The 20,343-nt window shown below is 51.4% G+C and overlaps 3 protein-coding genes across 3 annotated transcripts; 1 reads left to right on the top strand and 2 right to left on the bottom strand.

The window, feature by feature from the left end:
* Positions 1-765: 765 nt before the first annotated feature.
* LOC309683867 (olfactory receptor 14C36-like) lies at positions 766-1,722 on the top strand (the record flags this gene model as incomplete). The annotated part of the gene is made up of 1 exon (XM_082499857.1): positions 766-1,722. The coding sequence occupies one exon, from the start codon at positions 766-768 to the stop codon at positions 1,720-1,722; it is 957 nt and encodes a 318-aa protein (XP_082355983.1).
* A 6,082-nt stretch (positions 1,723-7,804) lies between these two features.
* On the bottom strand, positions 7,805-8,740 carry LOC309683866 (olfactory receptor 14C36-like; the record flags this gene model as incomplete). The annotated part of the gene is made up of 1 exon (XM_082499856.1): positions 7,805-8,740. The coding sequence occupies one exon, from the start codon at positions 8,738-8,740 to the stop codon at positions 7,805-7,807; it is 936 nt and encodes a 311-aa protein (XP_082355982.1).
* An 8,320-nt stretch (positions 8,741-17,060) lies between these two features.
* LOC309683865 (olfactory receptor 14C36-like) lies at positions 17,061-17,831 on the bottom strand (the record flags this gene model as incomplete). Its single annotated transcript, XM_082499855.1, has 1 exon — positions 17,061-17,831. The coding sequence occupies one exon, from the start codon at positions 17,829-17,831 to the stop codon at positions 17,061-17,063; it is 771 nt and encodes a 256-aa protein (XP_082355981.1).
* Between the last annotated feature and the right edge of the window lie 2,512 nt (positions 17,832-20,343).

The following is a 20,343-nucleotide window of genomic DNA, read 5'->3' as shown; positions in this document are numbered from 1 at the left end:
TACAGAGAGCTCCAGCATCGTCTCTGCAGGCTCTCCCTCACCTTGCATGCCTTTGCAGAGAACCCTGGTGATGCTCCTTCTTCCTTCCTTCCCCTCCTGTCTGTGCCGCCCTTGGGCTTCCCCTCAACTTGCCGGGGAGTGGGGTTTCAGCTGCAGCTCAGACACCCACCCTGTGGGTCCTGCCATGCAGATCTGCACTCTGTAAGTGAATCCTCCTTTCTCCACTGTCCTCTGTTTCTTTGGGGAAATAATATGACAGTGTGAACATGCTCCAGGTCAAACCAAGTGTGAATGTGCTCCAGGTCAAACCAAGCACAAAGAAGCCAGGAACAAGGCTGAAGGGCAGACCAGCTCTCCTCACTCTGCCCTAAGCCACAGACAATCCTTTTGCATCTCCCAGACTCAGCGGTTCACTCAGACTGCAGGAAAGATGCTGACAGTTTCAGCTCCAAAAGAACATTCCCCTGGTAATCTTATGATTATGAGTGGCTAAAATCTGCCCTACTTGTGAGTAGGAAATCTAAATCCCCACCTTGCTGCACTGCAGAGTAGGACCAAGTACTCTGGAGTGCACAGTGGAGCCTGAGCTCCTCGTGGCGCACTCAAAGAGCAACCAAAGGAGCTCCAGAAATGGAACTGAACAAAGGTGCTACTAAGGAATAAGGCAACTGGAGTGTTTCTATGAGAAACACTGAGTTATATTGCAAAATGTTTGTCCTAACCTGGCAATAAGTTCTCTTCCTTGGGCAGCTCCCTGTGAAGCTCATGTCCAACAGCAGTTCCACCACTGAGTTCCTCCTGCTGGCATTTCCAGACACATGGCAGCTGCAGCTCTTGCACTTCTGGCTCTTCCTGGGCATCTACCTGGCTGCCCTCCTGGGCAATGGCCTCATCATCACTGCCATCGCCTGCGACCATCGCCTCCACACCCCCATGTACTTCTTCCTCCTCAACCTCTCCCTCCTCGACCTGGGCTCCATCTCCACCACTGTCCCTAAAGCCATGGCCAATTCCATCTGGGACACCAGGGCCATCTCCTACTTGGGATGTGCTGCTGAAGTTTTTCTCTTTTTCTTTCTGATGTCAGCAGAGTATTTATTTCTCACCATCATGGCCTACAGCCGCTACGTGGCCATCTGCAAACCCCTGCACTATGGGACCCTCCTGGGCAGCAGAGCTTGTGTCCACATGGCAGCAGCTGCCTGGGGCAGTGGGTTTCTCTATTCTCTAATGCACACAGCTAATACTTTTTCACTACCACTCTGCAGAGGCAATGCTGTGGACCAGTTCTTCTGTGAAATCCCCCAGATCCTCAAGCTTTCCTGCTCAGACTCAAAACTCAGGGAAGCTGGGCTTCTATTGGTTAGTGATTTTCTTTTTTTTGGATGTTTTGTTTTCATTGTGGTGTCCTATGTGCAGATCTTCAGGGCCGTGCTGAGGATGCCCTCGGAGCAGGGACAGCACAAAGCCTTTTCCACGTGTCTCCCTCACCTGACTGTGGTCTGCCTGTTTATCAGCACTGGTGTATTTGCGTACCTGAAGTCCCCCTCCATCTCCTCCCCATCCCTGGATCTGGTGCTGGCAGTTCTGTACTCGGTGGTGCCTCCAGCAGTGAACCCCCTCATCTACAGCATGAGGAACAAAGAGATCAAGGATGCCCTGAGGAAGTGGATTAGACATTTTTTCAGCAGCCATGAACTACGTACCTTCCTCTGCAAATGATTCCCAGTGTGTGTTGTGATGGGCCAAGCCTTCCATTCCTTCCCTCTTTTTTCCTTCTTTTTGTCTTTTTTCCCCTTGTGATGATCTTTTCTGAAAAGAAATTCTTTTACTCATCCTGTCATGTTAAGTATCCACCTGTCTTGTGCGACCCAGAGACTTTGGGTAAATAAGAGTCAGGCTCTCTTTGTATTTAAAGAAAAAAAAAATGAGGCAGCTGCAACTTCTTTTTGTGAGACCCACCATCAGCAGCGCATGAATGAGTGGGAAATGAAGAGACCTTTCTGGCTGCAGCAGCCTGGGGCAGGCCGCTCTGTCACCGGGGCAGCAGGAGCTGCCTGAGGATCCCCAGGGCCAGGGCTCTTGTACTGGCCTGGGGAGAGGGGGTGGCCCAGAGGGGCTGCCGACCTCTCCAAATAGCCTGGAGAGGAGGACACAGGGTGCCGCTGACTGCCTTGTCCTTGTGCCACAGATGCCCCCCATCTCTGGGGCTGGCCCTGCTCTGCCCCCCAGCAGCTGCTGTGCCCTCCCGAGGGGCTGGGGCTCTGGAGTGAGTTCCCAGAGCTCTGCAGCACCCTGGGGCAGGCACTGCTGTGGGGCCATCTCTGGGATGGAGAGAGGCCAGGGGAGCTGGGAGAGAGCTGGGATGGAGCCGGACTGGGCTGGAAAGTGCCCAGGAGTAAAAATCCTCAGTGTCTGGCTTGTCCTGTGTGACCACGCAGGGTGAGGAGTCACACCAGAGCAATTGTGGTGCAGAGCCAGGGCTTGGGGAAGGGCTCAAAGGCGTGGAGGTGCAGGAGAGAGGAGGCTGGTCTGTGCCCTTGGTGGCATGGACACACTGGGAAGATGGCCCAGGGCCTTTTCTTACCCCCCAGTCTGGCTCACCGACCATGTCCAGTGCCTGTATCAGGGGAACGTCCAGCCTTGCCCCGGCTCTCTCCTGGCCCAGACCCCAGTAGACTCTCGAGCAGGGCTGTCTGTGCATCCCCACATGGGACGTGGCTGGGACTGGGCAGGAATTGGGTACTGAGGAGCTTCAAAATATGATCATGTTGTAGTAACATTGACGTAAACCAGGAAAACGGAATGTAAAATGTAATTGAAGCAACCAAGGAAACCTGCTGCTGCTCAAATCCTCTGTACTGCCCCAACCCTATTTCATTATTTACCTAAGATTAAAAACAGAAATAGTAATTAGACTTGATTTATTTACAATTCAATTAAGGATCGAACCACCAGACAATGTAGCATTGTTGATAAGCAGGGTATTCCTGTCAAGAGAGCGATGAACTGTAGGCCTGGTCAGCAAACCCAGAAAACCACTTGGAACTGCCAAGATCAGAGGAGAAGTGGATAAAAGGTAATTCCGGCAGGGGGAGATCATGACCACTGACTCATTGACCACCTAGGTGGTTTCAAAACCAAAAGTACAAGTTAACCAATGTTCAGAACAAGATACCAGAGTGAAACACAACTGTCTTGTCTATACTTTTGATGAGCAGCCAACTACTTCACTCCATCAATATTACCATCAGGATGGGCTCAGTGTGAGCTCTCCCTGGATTGCAGGCAGACAGCACGGCAGGTGACTCTCCCCTTGAGCAGGGACGCCTCTCAAGGTTAGAGATTCCTTATCTGAGACTCAGAGATCCTTCCTTACCCAAGGTGGAGAGATCCCTTAACCACGATGGATCCTCAGTCAGTGACTGATAGCATGCTGAATTAATACTCTGACACACTGCGAATCCATATAGATACCCACATATTATTAATGTTGTAAGAATAATTCCATTAGACATGAACCACCCACCAAATCTGAGACTAAGATTGGATCCAGCCAGACCTAGGCTTCAAAAAGGAGTTTAGAAAGCAAGGAGGTCCGCACTGAACCTTGTTACTCAACGGAAATGTCATAGAACCATAGAATCATAGAATTGTCTAGGTTGGAAGGGACCTTTAAGATCGTTGAGTCCAACCATCAAACTAACACTGCCAAAATCACCACTAAACCACTAAACTATGTCCCTAAGCACAATGTCTACCTGTCTTTTAAATACCTGCAGGGACGGTGATTCCACCACTTCCCTGGGCATCGTGTTCCACAGAATGACAACCCTTTCTGTGAAGACATTTTTCCTAATATCCAAACTAAACCTCCTCTGTCATAACTTGCAGCCAGTTCCTCTTGTCTTCTCGCTTATTACTTGGGAGAAGAGTTTGACTCCCCCTTGCTACAACCTCCTATGGGAAAATAATGGAAGACTGGCGAGGAGGATTGTAAACATGCTCAAGTGACTCCCACTTGGGCTGCTGGACAACACATGTATCACACTAATTGTTGTTCAGCCTTGAGTGATCACAAGTAGAACATCCACACTTAGATAACGTAAGCCTGGGATGGACTCAGGGACACCTTATCTGGCATACCTGAGATCACTGCCTTGTTGTTGAAGAAGCTCAAAGCACAGTGGAAAACTACCACTACTTGAACCCTTGAAAAGCAGGTGAGAACAGCAAGTCGAAGCTCACACGCTCCTGCTAACAAGGACTTTCTCCTGCTCTGCGGTGCCTGCATGCCCTGCTCGCGTCCCTCTGCCCGGGTGTTACTTCGGAGATTCCCCGATTTGCGTGGTATTGAGATTAAATTGGTTCTTTGTCTTTCACCCGTGGTTTTGTGGTTGTTCCTGTGTCCAGCACGAGTCGGCTCACACGTCTCCTTTCAGGTAGTTTTAGAGACTGATAATGTCTCCCCTCAGCCACCTTTTCTCCAGGCTAAACAACCCCAGTTCCTTCAGACACTCCTCATAACACTTGTTCTCCAGACCCCTCACCAGCTTCGTTGCCCTTCTCTTGACATGCTCCAGTACCTCAATGTCTTTCTTGTAGCAAGGCGCCCAAAACTGAACAAAGTACTTGAGACGGGGGGGCAATCACTGCCCTCATCCTGCTGGCCTCACTAATCCCGATACAGGCCAGGATGCTTTTGGCCCTCTTGGCCACCTGGGCACACTGCTGGCTCATATTCAGCCGGCTGTCAACCAACACCCGCCCCCTCCCCCAGGTCCTTTTCTGCTGGGCAGCTTTCCAGCCACTCGTCCCCAAGCCTGTAGTGCTGCATGAGGTTGTTGTGACCCAAGGGCAGGACTTGGCCTTGTTGAACCTCATACCATTGGTCTCAGCCCATGGATCAAGCCTGTCCAGATTCCACTTTAGAGCCATCCTACCCTCAGGCAGACCAATTCTCCCGCCTAACTTCCTGTCGTCTGCAAACTCACTGAGGGTGCTTCCATCATTTTCATTCAGAGTAGACCTTGGGAGGTCTGTAGTCACACTTCCTACACAAAGCAGCGTCAGGTATTCAGCCAGACCTGCTGGCTCAGGGCTTGATCCAGTTGAGTATTGAAAACCCCCAAGAATGGAGGACTGCATGACTTCTCAGGGTGACCAGCGCTTGTTCCAATGCTTGGGTGGCCGCATGGTGAAGAGGATGAGCCCCCCCTGCTGTGGTTCCCTTCAGCCTCCTCCATGCTGAACAAACCCAGCTTCCTCAGACTTCCCTCACAAGGAAAGTGATCCAGCCCCACCCATCCCCAAGCATTTTTAGGGCCCTTCCCCAGACCTGCTCCACTTGCCCACACCTTTTCAGTACTGGGGGTGCCAAAGCTAGACAAGGTATTCTGGATGTGCCCTAATGAATGCCATGTAGAGGGGGAGAGTCCCTTCCCTCAATCTCCTGGCCGTGCTCCTGCTCCTACAGACCAAGGTGCTCTTGGCCTTCCTGGCTGCCAGGGCATATGGCTGCCTCCTGTCCAGCTTGCTGCCCAACGAGACCTTTCCCACAGGGCTGCTCCCCAGCCAGGCAGCCCTCAGCCTTTGCCTTTGCCAAGGTTAGTCTACTGACGGGGCAGAAGCTGGCATCTGTCCTTGTGGGATTTCATGATGTTCCTGACAATATGTGCTCCTCCTTGTGTTTGCTCTTGACTTCCCTTGCAACCAACAACTCCAGGTTTTGAGGTTTGCCTTCTCAAAAAACACACCCGTGACACAAAGGCAATAAATATCAATCCCTTTTCTGTGGCCTGTCCCTGCTTTCACCTACTTTTGGCTGCTTTGTGTCCCCTGTCAGTGCCCTGTCCCTTCGCTGGCCCAGCCCTGCTGCCCTAAATGTGGTCCCATGCCCCCCCTGCACAGAAACCCCATGGGGCAGTTGTGTTCGGGGTGGGGAGATGTCCCCTGACACAGTTCCAATGTCAGCCTTCAATGCTCTCTGATGTCCCCATCAGCTTTGGCTGCCTCGCCCAGTGCCTGGTCCCTGTGCGGCTCCACTGGTGCCCCATGCAGGGATTCGCACTCAGCCCTGCTCTGGAGGACACCAAATCAAAGGGAGCAGATGCTACATCAGAGGGCAGGGCTGCCATCCAGAGGGACCTAGCTAGGCTGGAGCGATGGGCTGATAGGGACATTACGACAGCCAACAAAGACAAATCCAAGGTCCTGCCCCTCGATTTGGGTAGCCCGCTGCAATGACAGAGGCTACGGACTGCCTGGCTGGCTTTCAGCTCTGATACAAGGCCCTGGATTGTAGGTATCCTGGGCTGGATAAGCAGGAGCACGGCCAGGGGAGATCTTTATCCCTCTCTGCTCAGCACTTGCCAGACCACATCCAGAATGTTTCCCAGGTTTTAACTTCTTACAATGCAAGAGAGGCATTGATAAACTGGAACCAGTTCAGGGGAAGCCACCGAGACAGCCAGGGCTTGAGACCTCGCCCTGAGAGGAGAGGTTGAGGGAGCTGGGCTTGTTCAGTCTGGCAAAGGTAAGTTCTTTGGGGGAAACACGTAGCAGTGTAACTGCCTACGGTGATATGTCCAAGAAGACATTTTCAGGCAGAGCAAAACATGAGGACAAGAGTCAATGAGAGACAGGAGAGCATAAGGCCAGATGTAGGCAGAAACTTCTCCAACATGAGGACAGCTGAGCTGTGGAAGCTGTTTCCCAGAGAGTGTGCACCAGCTCCCTCCTGCATGTTTTCAAGACCCGTCTGGACATAGCACTAAGTTATATGGTATGACCCTGCTTTCAGCAGAAGGTTGGTCTGCATGCTTCCTGAGGTCCCTTCAAGCCTGAATGACACTGTCCTTCCTTCTCTGTCACCTTGTAAGCATTACAGAAAGCACTCAGGTTCTCCCTGACCACAGATGTAATTCACAACAAGCGTAGGACTGCTTCACAGGGATCCCAAACAGCCCTGACCACTGCCTTGTCTTCTTTCACTCCCGTTTATCCTCTTCTCCCCCTCTCACATTCTTCTTTTTAAACATCCTTATACACTCAGATCCGCCTACCCTGATAACCCTTTCCCCATGCACCATGCTCTTGGGGCTGCGGTACTTTCTAGCTTGGGCAGCAAATCCTTTCAACGTATGCCCCATGTCATTGCGTGTAGTGTCCTGCAATTCCTGATGCTATTATCCTGTCAGAGCTATCACAGGTGAGGATGAGCCATCTTACACTTGCTTTTAAGAGCTGGAAAAGTGGAGCTTCAGTCCAAGGGACTTGAAACACTTGAGAGTTTGGCCAACAGAAAGCTCCTGAAGGTAAACCAGGTGAAGGAGGTGATGTCTACACAGGGGAAGAATAACCCCATTTATTGGGTGTAGGTAGCGCAGGGGCTGCAGGGATGGTCTCTGGGAGAAGAGGCAAGGGGCCAACCCATGCAACGCACAGCTGGTTCTAGATGCATCAGCAACAGCCCCACTGCTGGTAAGAGCTGAGCAGATATTCCCTGCAGCCTTTTGGGCCTCAGTTCCTTGAACTTGTTCTTGACACCAGTTTTGGAAGTCAATGCCAAGCCTCGGGCTCTGCACTAACAAAATCCTGTTTCATTAGAGAGATGACACATAGGAGCCCAGCTATAACGTAGTGATAGAAACATTTACAGAAACCCTCTGGGTGAGACAGACAGGCTTTCTGTCCCTGGAGAAGAGGGATGACTGCAATAGTTCATGTATGACCATGATTATCAAGGAAAAAAAAACAAAAGCATACTACTTGTCTGAGATAAACTGGAAATGACTTGTGCATTTCACTGCTTCTGAAGTACCACCGGTAGGATGAGTTTCTTCAATGAGTCTTTCAGCTCCTTGTTCCTCATGCTGTAGATGAGGGGGTTCACTGCTGGAGACACTACTGAGTATGCAACAGTAACCACCAGATCCAGAGTTGGGGAGGAGATGGAGGGGGGCTTCAGGTAGGCAAGCATTAAAGTGCTGATGAACAGGAAGACCACGGCCAGGTGAGGGAGGCACGTGGAAAAGGCTTTGTGCCGTCCCTGCTCTGAGGGCATCCTCAGCACCACCCTGAAGATCTGCACATAGGACAGCATGATGAAAACAAAACAAGCAAAGATTAAAAATGCACTAACTGCAATTAGCCCGGCTTCTCTGAGGTTTAAGTCTGAGCAGGAGAGCTTGAGGAGGAGCGGAATCTCACAGAAGAACTGGTTCACAGCATTGCCTTTGCAGAGTGGTATTGAAAATGTGGTAACAGTGTGCAGAACAGAATTGAGAAAGCCACTGCCCCAGGCAGCTGCTGCCATGTGGACACAAGCTCTGCTGCCCAGGAGGGTCTCGTAGTGCAGAGGTTTGCAGATGGCAACATAGCGGTCATAGGCCATGCTGGTGAGAAGGGAATATTCTGCTCCAATCAAGAAGACCAGCAGAAAGACTTGTGCAGCACACCCCCCATAGGAGATGGTCCTGGTGTCCCAGAGGGAATTGGCCATGGCTTTAGGGACAGTGGTGGAGATGGAGCCCAGGTCGAGGAGGGAGAGGTTGAGGAGGAAGAAGTACATGGGGGTATGGAGGCGGTGGTCGCAGGCGATGGCAGTGATGATGAGGCCGTTGCCCAGGAGGGCAGCCAGGTAGATGCCCAGGAAGAGCCAGAAGTGCAAGAGCTGCAAATCCCGTGTGTCTGCGAATGCCAGCAGGAGGAACTCAGTGATGGAGCTGCTGTTGGCCATCTGTTGCCTCTTGCCACAGGGTCGTGTCCAGTGAGGAAAAGACAGTGAAAATTTAGGGTACACCTATCTGAGGAAAACCTACTTCATTTTTTTTAGAAATCCCTCAAAATGCCTCTGTCTTTTCACTAACACGTTTGTGCAGCTCCCTTTTCCTTGAGCTGCGACTGGTACTGGCTGAGGCTGCCAGGAGAGCAGGGGTGCTGCTGAGGGCTCTGGAGAAGTCAGTTCTGCCATGCAGCAAATGTTCAACAGGAACACAGGGTGATTTCAGATGAAATCTGCTTCTGATAGAGAAGAGCTTTTTACCATTGTTGCTCCCAATTCACTCAACTACAGCATAGAGCTCTGGAGATTTTGATTTGTTTAATTTGTTCGAGTTGCCCCACCACACTGGAGGATTGTTTTTAAAACAGATTTTTTTTTGCATTTCTTCTGTACTGGAAGTGAAATATTGTGGGTCCTGAGATGTAAAGGGGCTGTCCCTTAGTGTTGAGTGAGGAGATGTGTCTTCTCCAGGGGGCTCCCAGATGACACAGAGATGCTACGGCAGAGTGGTGAGCTGATGGAGAGCAGCCTGCACTCCAGCAGCCCCTCCACCCCCAAGAAAGAGAGGAATATCCTAAAGATGGGGTGTCCTGAGGTGGGGGTGGAGGGCGGTGGGGGTGTATGTGAACTCAGTCCCAGACCCTCCCATGGCAGTGCTCAGAGCCTGCAGTCTTGGTGGGAAAAGGCAGCACAGAGAGCCGGGGAAACACGGAGAAATGCCTCAATGTCCCTGCCAAGGCAGGCAGGACAGGGACAGGCAGATGGTCACTCAGGAATTTCTCCTCCCTGGGGGTGGGGCTGCTGAGGAGGCCACTCAGGCAGAAAGGCCACAGCCTGGAGGGCAGAGGCTCTGCTGGGTGGAAGAGGAGAAAGAGGCTTTGCTCTGGGGAAGGCTTCTGCCCTGCTGGGGATGGCAGGAAGGTGCCCGAATCCCCCCTCCCTCGGCATTTCTGGTAGCAGCACCCTCTCCCTCCCTCCCTATGTCTCTGTTTCCTAAACCTGTCCCTGCTGGGAGCTGCTTCTCTGTCCCCACCTCTGTGCCCCCTCATCACTCACAGACCTCATCCCACCCTTTGCAGGCTCAGCTCTGCTTTGCAGACACCTCCCAAAGGAGGGGCACTGCCCATGGGCATCTCCACGGTAGCAGGAGCAAACCAGCATGTCACAAAGCCTGAGGAAGCTGGAAAGGGGATGCTGGTGCTATGTGCAGACTGATGGGTGCTGAAGGCACTTGCTGAGGTTCCTCGTAAACCTCAGAGTGGTGGCTTAGGAGCCCCAGCCCTTTTCTAAGCCAGCCAGCCTTATCTCCATTCCCATGCAGACAAACCAGCGAAAACTCCAAGCACAGCTTCAAGAAAGAACAGGCTTGAGCAAGACAAGGCTGCCCTGGTCATACTCATGTAAAGTCCCCTCCAGAGAAGTCTCGGTTGTGAGCAGGGGCTAAGAGCAGCCCTGACCCACCCATCACCCCCTTGACAGGCAGAAGGACCCTGCCCTGCCGTGGGTCTCTCCGTCTACCCAGAGCTTCTCCCTGCAGCGCCGTGGGGACCTCCCTGGGCAGGCTGAGTGCTGAGCCCGGCAGCAGCAGAGTCCCTGACGCGGCATACAGCTCCCAGGGGTGGAGGGACACAGCTCTGAAGGACAGCCCGGGGCACTCTGGGCTGCACCCCGTGGCTTCCCACCCCAGCAGCCATCCTTGGCAGAAGGGAGGTGGCATGCCCTGTCCTTCTGGCAATTTTGGCAGCTAATAACAGCTCCACAAAATGTCCTCCTCCTCTGTGCTAGAGAAGCCGGCAGAAACACTGAGACACATCCTCCCAGCCATGAGCTGGGCCAGCTCTAGAGGAGCCCTCCAGGGTTCTCCTCTGCCTTGCCCTGCAGCCAGAGACTTACCATGTTAAGGGCTGTTGGGGGATTTCTCCTGCAGTGAGATTTAAGCTGTCTTCCCGCTTCAGAGAGCTGTTGAAATCGTGTTCTCTCCTTTCCCCTTGTCACCTGCAGGCAGTGCCCCCGGCCCTGCTGGGCTTTGCAGAGGAGCTGCTCCTGGGCAGAGCTGTCTCACCGCAGCGCTGCCCGGTTGCCACCAGCTCCCCCTGTCCTAGGAGCCTGGATCAGCTCAGGAGAAGAGACCCAGCCCAAGGGGTCACTGTCTCCGCCCCGGCTCCCTGGAGATTCCCCTGGTGCTCCAGGTCACCCCTGGGGAATGTCCTTTGCAGTCAGCAGAAGGAATCACCAATTGTCCCTCTCTAAAGAGCAGAGAGAGACTGATTCCAGCAGCATGGTTTGTCACTGCAGAGTGTGGTTGCCTGCAAAGGCTGTAAATGTTCCCCTCTGGAAATGCCATTACTGCCCTAAATAAAAGGACACACAGGGTGGGACAGGGAGGGGTTGGCTTCCCCTGTGCAGGGCAGCGATTCAGCTGAGGGAATGCAGGCGTCTCATCCCAAGCTGGAAGCCCTCGGGCTAAAGCAGTATTCGCTTCCCCCTCATCATCACAGCCATAGCCTGAGACCACCGCCTCCACACCCCATGTACTCCTTCCTCCTCAGCCTCTCCCTGCTGGACCTTGGCACCATCTCTGCCGCTCTCCCCAAATCCATGGCCAGTTCCCTCTGGGACACCAGGGCCATCTCCTACAGGGGATGTGCTGCACAGGCCTTTCTCTTTGTCTCCTTGGTGTGAGCTTAGTGCCCTCTTCTCACTGTCACGGTGTCCTGGTTTCAGCTGAGAGAGAGTTAATTTTCTTTCTAATCGTTGCTGTGTTTTCAGATTGGGTATGAAAGGAATGTCAATGATGAGTATTGGTTTAGCTGTTGCTAAGTGAAGTCTATACTGGTCAAGGACTTTTTCCAGCTTCCCACAGAAGCTGAGAAGGAGCACAGACATAACATGATGATGTCATGCTCAGTATGTAAATGGAGGCTTGCTGGCCTGAAGAATCTGTGATCTGTGCTTGGGTCGGGCTGGGAAACCAATATACCAGATAGTGAGAGGGACTTGTGTATTGTATATTCTTTTACCATTTTTGTTATTATTAGTGTTATTTTCCTTTTCCTTATTGTTCTATTAAACTGTCTTTATCTCAACCCACAAGAGTTTGTTTTTTTTTTCCTTTCTCATCTTTTTCTCCCTCTTCTCCCTACCTTTCTGGGGTGGAAAGCAGGGCTGAGAGAGAGGCTGCCTGGTCCTATTTGCTGGCTGGGGTGAAACCACAACACATGGCCTACGACCGCTAGGTTGCCATCTGCAAACCCTTGTCCTGTGAGACCCTGATGAGCAGCGGGACTTGTGTCAAAATGACAACAGCGGACTACGGTTGCAGTTTGTTCCATGCTCTGCTGCACAACGCTAATACATTTTCCCTACCAGTCCACCAAGGCAATGCCCTGGACCAGTTCTTCTGTGAATTTCCCCGAGACCCTCAAGCTTTCCTGCTCAGAATCCCACCTCAGGGAGGGTGCTGGGGCTTAGGGGGTTGGGGTTTCTCTTAGCAGTTTACATTCAGGCAAACCTGAAATTCTGCTGAGAGTTTCTACTTCATGCTCAGGGTAGGGTGAGGGGTAAGAGCTTCCCTTTTAGGGTTGGGGATCAGGGTGAGGCTCAGGGTGAGGGTTTGGAATTCTTCTTAGGGCTTCTTGTAATTGATGTGAGTACTGGTCAGCTTTGTGGGTTGGGGGGGGGTTAGGGATAGAGGTGAGGGCCAGGGTTAAGGCTAGCATGGCATGAGTAGGGACCTCACAGAGAGCAACTAAGTGCTGTCCCTCTCACGCACCTCTCCTCTGACCTTCCCCGCACTCCCTTCTCTCTTTGTTGAAATGGTCAGGCTTATGGAGCACCTCACAGTGCTGCTTCTGAGCAGCCAGCTTCCTCCAGCAGAAATGACATCCCAACCTACTCTCCAGAAAGGACACTTTTGCCTTCATCTTCCTCTTGCCTGCCCCTAACCTCTCAGCTCATCTCCCTGGCCTTTCTCCACAGAACCTCACAATCCCTCTCCTCCTTCTACCTCCTGGGAAACATGAGTGAGGCTTAGGAGAGGGGTTGAAGAGGAAGGGAGGTTGAGGGACAGGATGAGGGAGTTGGGTTAGGGTTTAGGCTTGAGGCACCTGGTGAGGGTTTCAGCTTTGGCATTAGTGTTCAGGGAAGGGCTAAAGATGAGAGGTCTCGGATAGGTGTTCGGGTCAGGGTAGAGGCAAAGGTTTCGGGTGAGCTGGGCAGTGCCAGGTCTGAGAAGCAAAGGGCACTCTGCGTGCTTCTGCCCTTGTGGAGACCAGAAGGAAACCTCAGCTCCTGGTGACCAAAAGCATCACCATTTCAATGGGCTGGGGATCAGCACTGGGCCCCTTGGCTTGACAGGGCACATCCAAGGGGCTACACGACACAGGACATCTCTGCCTCCTTTCTTTGTCATCCCGAAACCGCTGCCTCTGAGTTTGTGCTCCAATCAGCACCCAGGGAAGCCCGCTTCAATTCCCTGAAACAGCTTCATCACCCACAGCCTCAGCAGACCCTGCTAAACCTCCAAGCCTCTTTATTCCTGCCATGGCCCTCCACTCCCTGTGACTTTCCCCTGGGAGCTTGTTAGTGTGCAGCAACTGTAATGAGTTTATTCTTGCATATCAATTTCTGTACGGTTGCAGAGGGATTTTTAGGAGAGTCTGTCTTTGAGGAAGAGTTTTGCAAAGTCTGACGATGTTAACAAGCACATGATGGAACACAGGTTCTTTTCTTTCTCAGTCATGATTCAGTACTGCTTTCCACATTGACAAATGATTTTTTATTTGACTGTCAAATGTTGCCCACAACACCCCAACTTCATTTGCTAGAGGTGGCCATGGGATCAGGAGGCAGAGGCAACCGGGTAGATGTGACCACAGGAAGATGGGCAGGGAGATCGCGAGAGACATGAGTTGGTGACAAGGCTCTGGGCTGGGAATTTGGCCAAGAATGGATGCTGAGCTCTGCCTGAGAACCTGAGAAATTTTGTCAACATTTAAAAAGCTGTGAGCACTTTGTCACTCACTGAAGTGATTGACTAATACTACTAAATCCCACAATTTTTCCCCAAGTCATGTGGAAATGGTTAATTTCATGAAATTTTCAGTATTTTCTGGCCATATCTTCTTTCCCTTAATCCTCAGGAATTTTGTCCTCTCCTTCCACATTGTTCCTTCAGTCACCTCTCACTGCTTTGTCCTTCAGGGAGTTGCCACTTTATGCGCTTTTGTTTAAAATGTGTCATGTATGGTCATTGCTTGAGGAAGATGGACCTTATTGGAGTGTTGGACCTGCCATGCAGTTGATAAGAGGGTTGCTTCTTTTTATTAATTTATTAATTTAATAACATAATTAATTTATACTATGATTGATTAATAATTAATATAATTTATTAATTATTGATTGATAACATTATTTTACTTGTGGTTGTTCAAAATTAATAAGGATCCTGTGTCTATTTACAGCCAAGCCTCAGGGTAAATCAGGCGGGAATTGGTGCAAAGGAGCTGTTAACATTCATCTACAGAGTTCAGTGCAGAAATGTGATGTAGGAAAAGAATGCAAGTCCCAGGCGGCCCCCGAGAGAAGTGGTGGGGTTGGGGAGGTGGGGAGGAAAGTTGTACATACAGTGGGGGACCACGAGGGGACAGCTGTTGCTGCCTCTGCAGATCTGCTCAGGACACCCTCTGCTTCAGTATCAGTTGGAGAAAGCTGCCAGCACTTCTGTACACTGAAAACATAAAATAAAATATGCTTCAAAATTAAAACCACTTTTTCTTTAAGTTCACATTGAAATGTTCCACTGTAAGTAGACTCCTGAGACCTCTCCAATTAGCTGTACAAGCCTGGAAGGCCTGCAGAAAATTACAGAAGAGATGTTGCTCATTTGGGCTTTCTGCACTTTAACGAGCCCCATGGTGTATTTGGTGCTGAGCCCATGAACCTCAGATACTGAGAGGAGAGTGAACAACCTGTCCAGGAGTTAAAGTCAGCAGCAAACGCCAAAGTGTGTTGGAGCATTAATTGGCCCCACAGAGGGCCATTCCAGAGCAAGCCTCCCCATGGGTCTGTTAGAGCAGAAAACTGGAGGCTGTGATTACAGGTAGGGAAAGGCGCTGTGCAGGTGGATCTGATGCTGAGTAACGATGCCTTGATGTATTTTATCATGCCAAGCGGTGTCGCAGAGGGAAATATTTGACATGGTTATGATTTACAGTGATTAAAAATTTATAAGTGTTTAAAGTAGACCAAGAGGTTGAATTTTAGCAGCACTTAATCATTCACTGGTTTACAGGTTTGCAAAGTGATTTAACAGAATAAATGAACAGTGACTTAAATACAGATTCAAAGATGTAAGATTCACACTAATGTACTATAGAGTATTCCAAATCAATACATATACATATGGGCAAGAAGACGCATCTGAGGTTAATACATATGCACATAAGGAAAGCATACACATGCATACACACAGGTCTCTGATTGCTGGAATCAGGAATTTGGTAATAGCGGGTGGCTCTAACGAGCTGACAGGTACTACTTTTAACTCTTATGTGTGCACGGACAAAGGGCAGAACATCCACATCCATAAAGCTAATGTGTATATCACAAACATATAGGTAAAGGGGTGGGTGGGTGGGTGGGTGGGTGGGAGAGAGGCTAGCCTATAGTCACAATTTCTCTTTCCCAAGTTTAGGGTAAATACTCACGATGCATCGGTGTTCCTCAAGGGGCAGTAGTTGAGGCTCAAGAGGGATTCTCTCGCCCTGGCCTTCTAGACCTCGGGGTGTCAGCCTGAGCAGCGTCCCCGCTCAGGGGAGATCCTGGCCACAGCCGGCTGCGATCCAGAGAGCTCAAAGGGTCTTAACTAGAATCACTACTTATAGGGTCCAAGATAATTGACTTTCATCAGGTTCTTTTCCACGCTGGACAATGGAATATTCCAGTATTTTCAGCCAGCAAGTACGCAAGCCCAGAACTTAGCAAGCAATCTTGGCATCCTGGTATTGCCTTGCTTTGTGGCCACAACCCATATGTTGTGAGTAGTGATGGATTATAGTTATTATCTTCAAATGGTTGGAGCCATGGGGACCAGGCACACTATTGTCTTCTGGTCTGTTGGGCTCCACCTTTACTATCTTTCATGGTAGACCATTATGTATCGTTATGGTCCCGTGTATTATTATGTGGCCCAGTCATTGGAAGAACTGCTCTCTCCTGGGCACTTCCAGACCAGTCCAGAGCCTCCCTGGCTCTGCCCCACCTCCCCTGCCCTCTCCCCAGCCCAGCAGAGCAGCCCAGTCTGGGCTGGCCCCACAGCAGCACTGGCCACAGGGTACTGCGGGGTTCTGGGCACTCCCCCCACAGCCCCAGCCCCTCGGAAGGCCACAGCAGCTGCTGGCGGGCAGAGCGGGCTCTCAGCCTCCCCACCAGCCCAGGGCTGGAGCTGGCCCCAAGTGCCAGCAGAGCCCGCTCACTCTCGGGCTCTCCTGCATTCAGCTGCGGGGCATCCCCCGCCCACACTGCCTCTGCCCCGCTCGGCCTCCCCGCCTGCCCTGCTCCCCAGCACAGCACCAGAGTCCTGGGGCTCCTCAGGCAGCTCCCCCACCTCTCCAGTCTCCCTTCCCTGGGCCTGCTGCATCTTCACTGCCTCCCACGGCATGGCAGAGTCCTCGTTGGTGGGCACCTGGCTTTGGTGCTTTCTCCTGGGGGGACTGAACTTGAGGGTGTTTCACCTTCTTAGTCTCCATTCACTTCTCACCCCAGAGGACATGGAGTGTCCCCATCCTCCCCTGACCACTCCAGATTCCTTTCCACATGGACTGACATCTGCCATAAGCCCCATCACACATGTGACTACCTGAGGAAGGTGACTGGGAGCTCTTTCACCATCTCTACTGCCCCTCAACAGCAAGGAATGAGCCTTCAACTGTTAGGTGTCTGAAAGACCCCAGTGATACCATGAGTTTATTCACCCAAATATGAAAAGAAAACAAGGTGGAAAGACACTTAGAAAGTCCATTTCCTTGGGATTGTTTTTGACAGCAACTGTACCAAGGAGAGCCCAGCGTTTAGGCACCACACTCAGGGGATCCCCTTTTATTACAGAGATGCTATTAGGGAAGCAAGAGGTGACACATGGTTCTTCAAGGATCAGTCACAACAGGACAGAGACACAAGAGAAGTGATAACATTGCAAGAAATTACTTCAAAGTATGATTTTCAGAGGCCTGTTTTAAAATAAATTCTGGGCACTCTACAGAGAAGGGGAGGCAACTTACTGTTGATGGTTGAAGAACCATGGGATCAGATTCCTCAGGGCAGTCTTCAGCTCCGTGTTCCTCATGCTGTAGATGAGGGGGTTCACTGCTGGAGGCACCACTGAGTACAAAAATGACACCACTAAATCTAGGGATGGGGAGGGGATGGAGGGGGGCTTTAGGTAGGCAACCATGGCAGTGCTGATAAACAGGGAGACCACAGCTAGGTGAGGGAGGCACGTGGAAAAGGCTTTATGTCGTCCGTGCTCCGAGGGCATCCTCAGCACGGTCCCAAGGATCTGCACATAGGAGAGCACAATGAAAACAAAGCACACAGAGAATAAACAGGCACTAAGTACAATAAGCCCAGCTTTCCTGAGATAGTGTGTCTCTGAACAGGAGAGCTTGAGGATCTGGGCGACTTCACAGAAGAACTGCCCTAGGCTATTGCCTTTGCAGAGAGGTATTGAAAAGGTATTGGCAGTGTGCAGCAGAGCATGGAGAAACCCATAGCCCCAGGCAGCTGCTGCCATGTGGACACAAGCTCTGCTGCCCAGGAGCGTCCCATAGTGCAGGGGTTTGCAGATGGCAACATAGCGGTCGTAGGCCATGGTTGTGAGAAGAAAATACTCTGCTGAGATCAAGAAGGCAAATAGAAGGACTTGCGCAGCACATCCCAAGTAGGAGATGGTCCTGGTGTCCCAGAGGAAATTGGCCATGGCTTTGGGGAGAGTGGTAGAGATGGAGCCCAGGTCGAGGAGGGAGAGGTTGAGGAGGAAGAAGTACATGGGGGTGTGGAGGCGGTGGTCGCAGGCGATGGCAGTGATGATGAGGCCGTTGCCCAGGAGGGCAGCCAGGTAGATGCCCAGGAAGAGCCAGAAGTGCAAGAGCTGCAGCTCCCGTGTGTCTGCGAATGCCAGCAGGAGGAACTCAGTGGTGGGGCTGCTGTTGGACATTTGTTCCCTCTGCACATGCAGGACTGTTCAAAAAAGAAATGACAGTGAAGAGAGGACAGACACCTCGGACCAGAACTTTTTCCATTTGTCACAGTAAGGTCTCCCAAATCACCTATGTCATTCCAGGAAGACATTTACACGGGTCGACAGAAACCAGGAGTGATCACAGGTAAAAGCTACCTCTGACATAAAAGAGCATTTGACCATCTTCACTCCCAATTCCTCCGGCTGCAGAACAGAGATGTGGATTGGGCTTTTTTTTCTTTATTTTGTTCCTGTTTTACTCTATCCCACCCAAAAAGTTGTTTTTGAAGGCAGAAATCCCTGGCATTTTTGCTACACTACAAGTGCTATTTTGAAAGTCCTGGGAGGCAATAAAACAGACACTTAACCACAGAAGGAGGAGAGCTGGTCTGTCCATCCGTCCTGCGCTCAGCTGCTTTATGCTTGAACCTCTTTTCTCTTGAGGACAATCACAGGGAGAACAGAGTAATCTGGTTTCAAAGTGCAGATCTTCAACCTCCTCTCCCCAGTGAAGAGCTGGGAGCTTTTGGATGCCCAGAAGATGGGGTGTCCTTATGGGAGAGTCAGCTTTATCCCCACCTCATGGCCAGGAGGAGGAACTCAGCCACGGAGCTGCTGTTGGACATTTGTTCCCTCTCCACAACCGGAGCCTGTTCAAAGTAGGAAAAGACAGTGACAAGTTAGGACAGACACTTCTGAGCAGAACTTGTTCCATTTGTCACAGAGAAGTGCCCCAAATGTCCTCTGTCATTCCAGGATGACATTTGTGCAGGTACACAGGAACCAGGAGTGATCGCAGGTTAGAACTACCTTTGATATAAAAGAGCTTTTCACCATTATTACTCCCAATTCCCTTGGCGGCATAAAAGATATGTGGGTTGGTTTTCTTTTATTTTTTATTTTGCTCTTGTTACCGCAGTCCCACGCAAGGAGTCATTTTTGAAGACAAAAATCCCTGGGAGGCAACAGGACATACCCTTAACCGCAGAAGGAGGAGAGCCGGTCTGTCCATCCGTCCTTCACTCAGCTGCGTTTCGCTTGAACCTCTTTGCTCTGGAGGATGATCTCATGGAGAGTAGAGGATTCCAGTTTCAAAGTGTAGATCTTCAGCCTCCCCTTCCCAGTGAAGAGCTGTGAGCTTGTGGATGCCCAGAAGATGGGGTATCCTTTAATGAGGAGTCAGCTTTATCCCCACCCCAGGGACTGCATTGCCGAGAGACTCACAGGTGAGGAGGGGCCTTGGGCACCATGGACACATCAGCATGGCAGGACCTGCAGGGTCAATCACTGAGCTGCTGCTGCAGCCCCATCCCAGAGAACCTGAAAAGAAGAGCAAAAGCAACAGCAGGGATGGGTGGAGAAGCAAGGAGAAATGGCCCAATGGTTCTGCCAAGGCAGGCAAGGCCAAGGAGGGACAGAAGGGCGCTCAGGAGAGTCTCTTCTGCCCAAGCTCTGGCCACAGATGAGGCAGCTGCTGCCCTGGATCCCACATCCTTGAGGGCAGAAGCTCACTGGGAAGGCACATAGCCCCCCGGGGCACAGGGACCCAGCTCTGATGGACAGCCCTGGGCACCCCTGGCTGCACACCCGCCTGCACACCCCTGCAGCCATCCCCAGGACAAGGCAGTCCTGCTCCTCTGTAGGTGCGGAGAACACCCTTATCCTCCTCTACACTGCAGTGGCAGTGCCCTGCAGCCCGAGACTTACCGTGCAGAGGGCTGTGAAGCTTTCTCCCACTGTGAGCTCTCAGCTGTCTTCCACTCCCAACTGCCTTTAAGCTCTCTCTGCATTGCTCATCTCATCCTCACACCTGAAGCTGTTCCCTCAGCCCTGCTGCGCTTTGCAGAGGAGCTGCTCCTGGGCAGAGCTGTCTCTCTACAGCAGCACCAACTCACCAAGTGCTCCCTTTGTACCAAGAGCCCGGCCCAGCTCAGCAGCACAGCACCAGCCCAAGGCATTTTAATGACCCTTCTGGTGGGTTTGAGACACAGTCCATGAACCTCAGACGCTGAGATGAAGTACAAGAAACTTCTCAAGAAGCAGAACTTTGATGTCATCTGCAAAACCAACATTTTCTTGGAGTGTTAATGGGTCCCACTGAAGACCATTACCAACAAAGCCTCCCCAGGGGCTCATTAGAGCAGAAAACAGGAGTCAATAATGACAGGTAGGGAAAGGAAAATTAAAGGTAGGTCTGATGCTGAGGAAACCTCAATGTGTTACATTGAGCCAAAGGGCCACGCTCTGACCTGCAGCCCCTGGGAAAGGAGATCTCATCCCTCACCCAATGCTCAGGGCTCTTCCTGGGGCAGTGCGGTGT

Source organism: Vanellus vanellus, assembly GCF_965231255.1.
Source record: "Vanellus vanellus genome assembly, contig: HAP1_SCAFFOLD_35, whole genome shotgun sequence".
Classification (NCBI taxonomy): Eukaryota; Metazoa; Chordata; class Aves; order Charadriiformes; family Charadriidae; genus Vanellus; species Vanellus vanellus.
The sequence above is the reverse complement of the archived record's forward strand: the minus strand, read 5'-3'. Positions and strand labels throughout refer to the sequence as shown.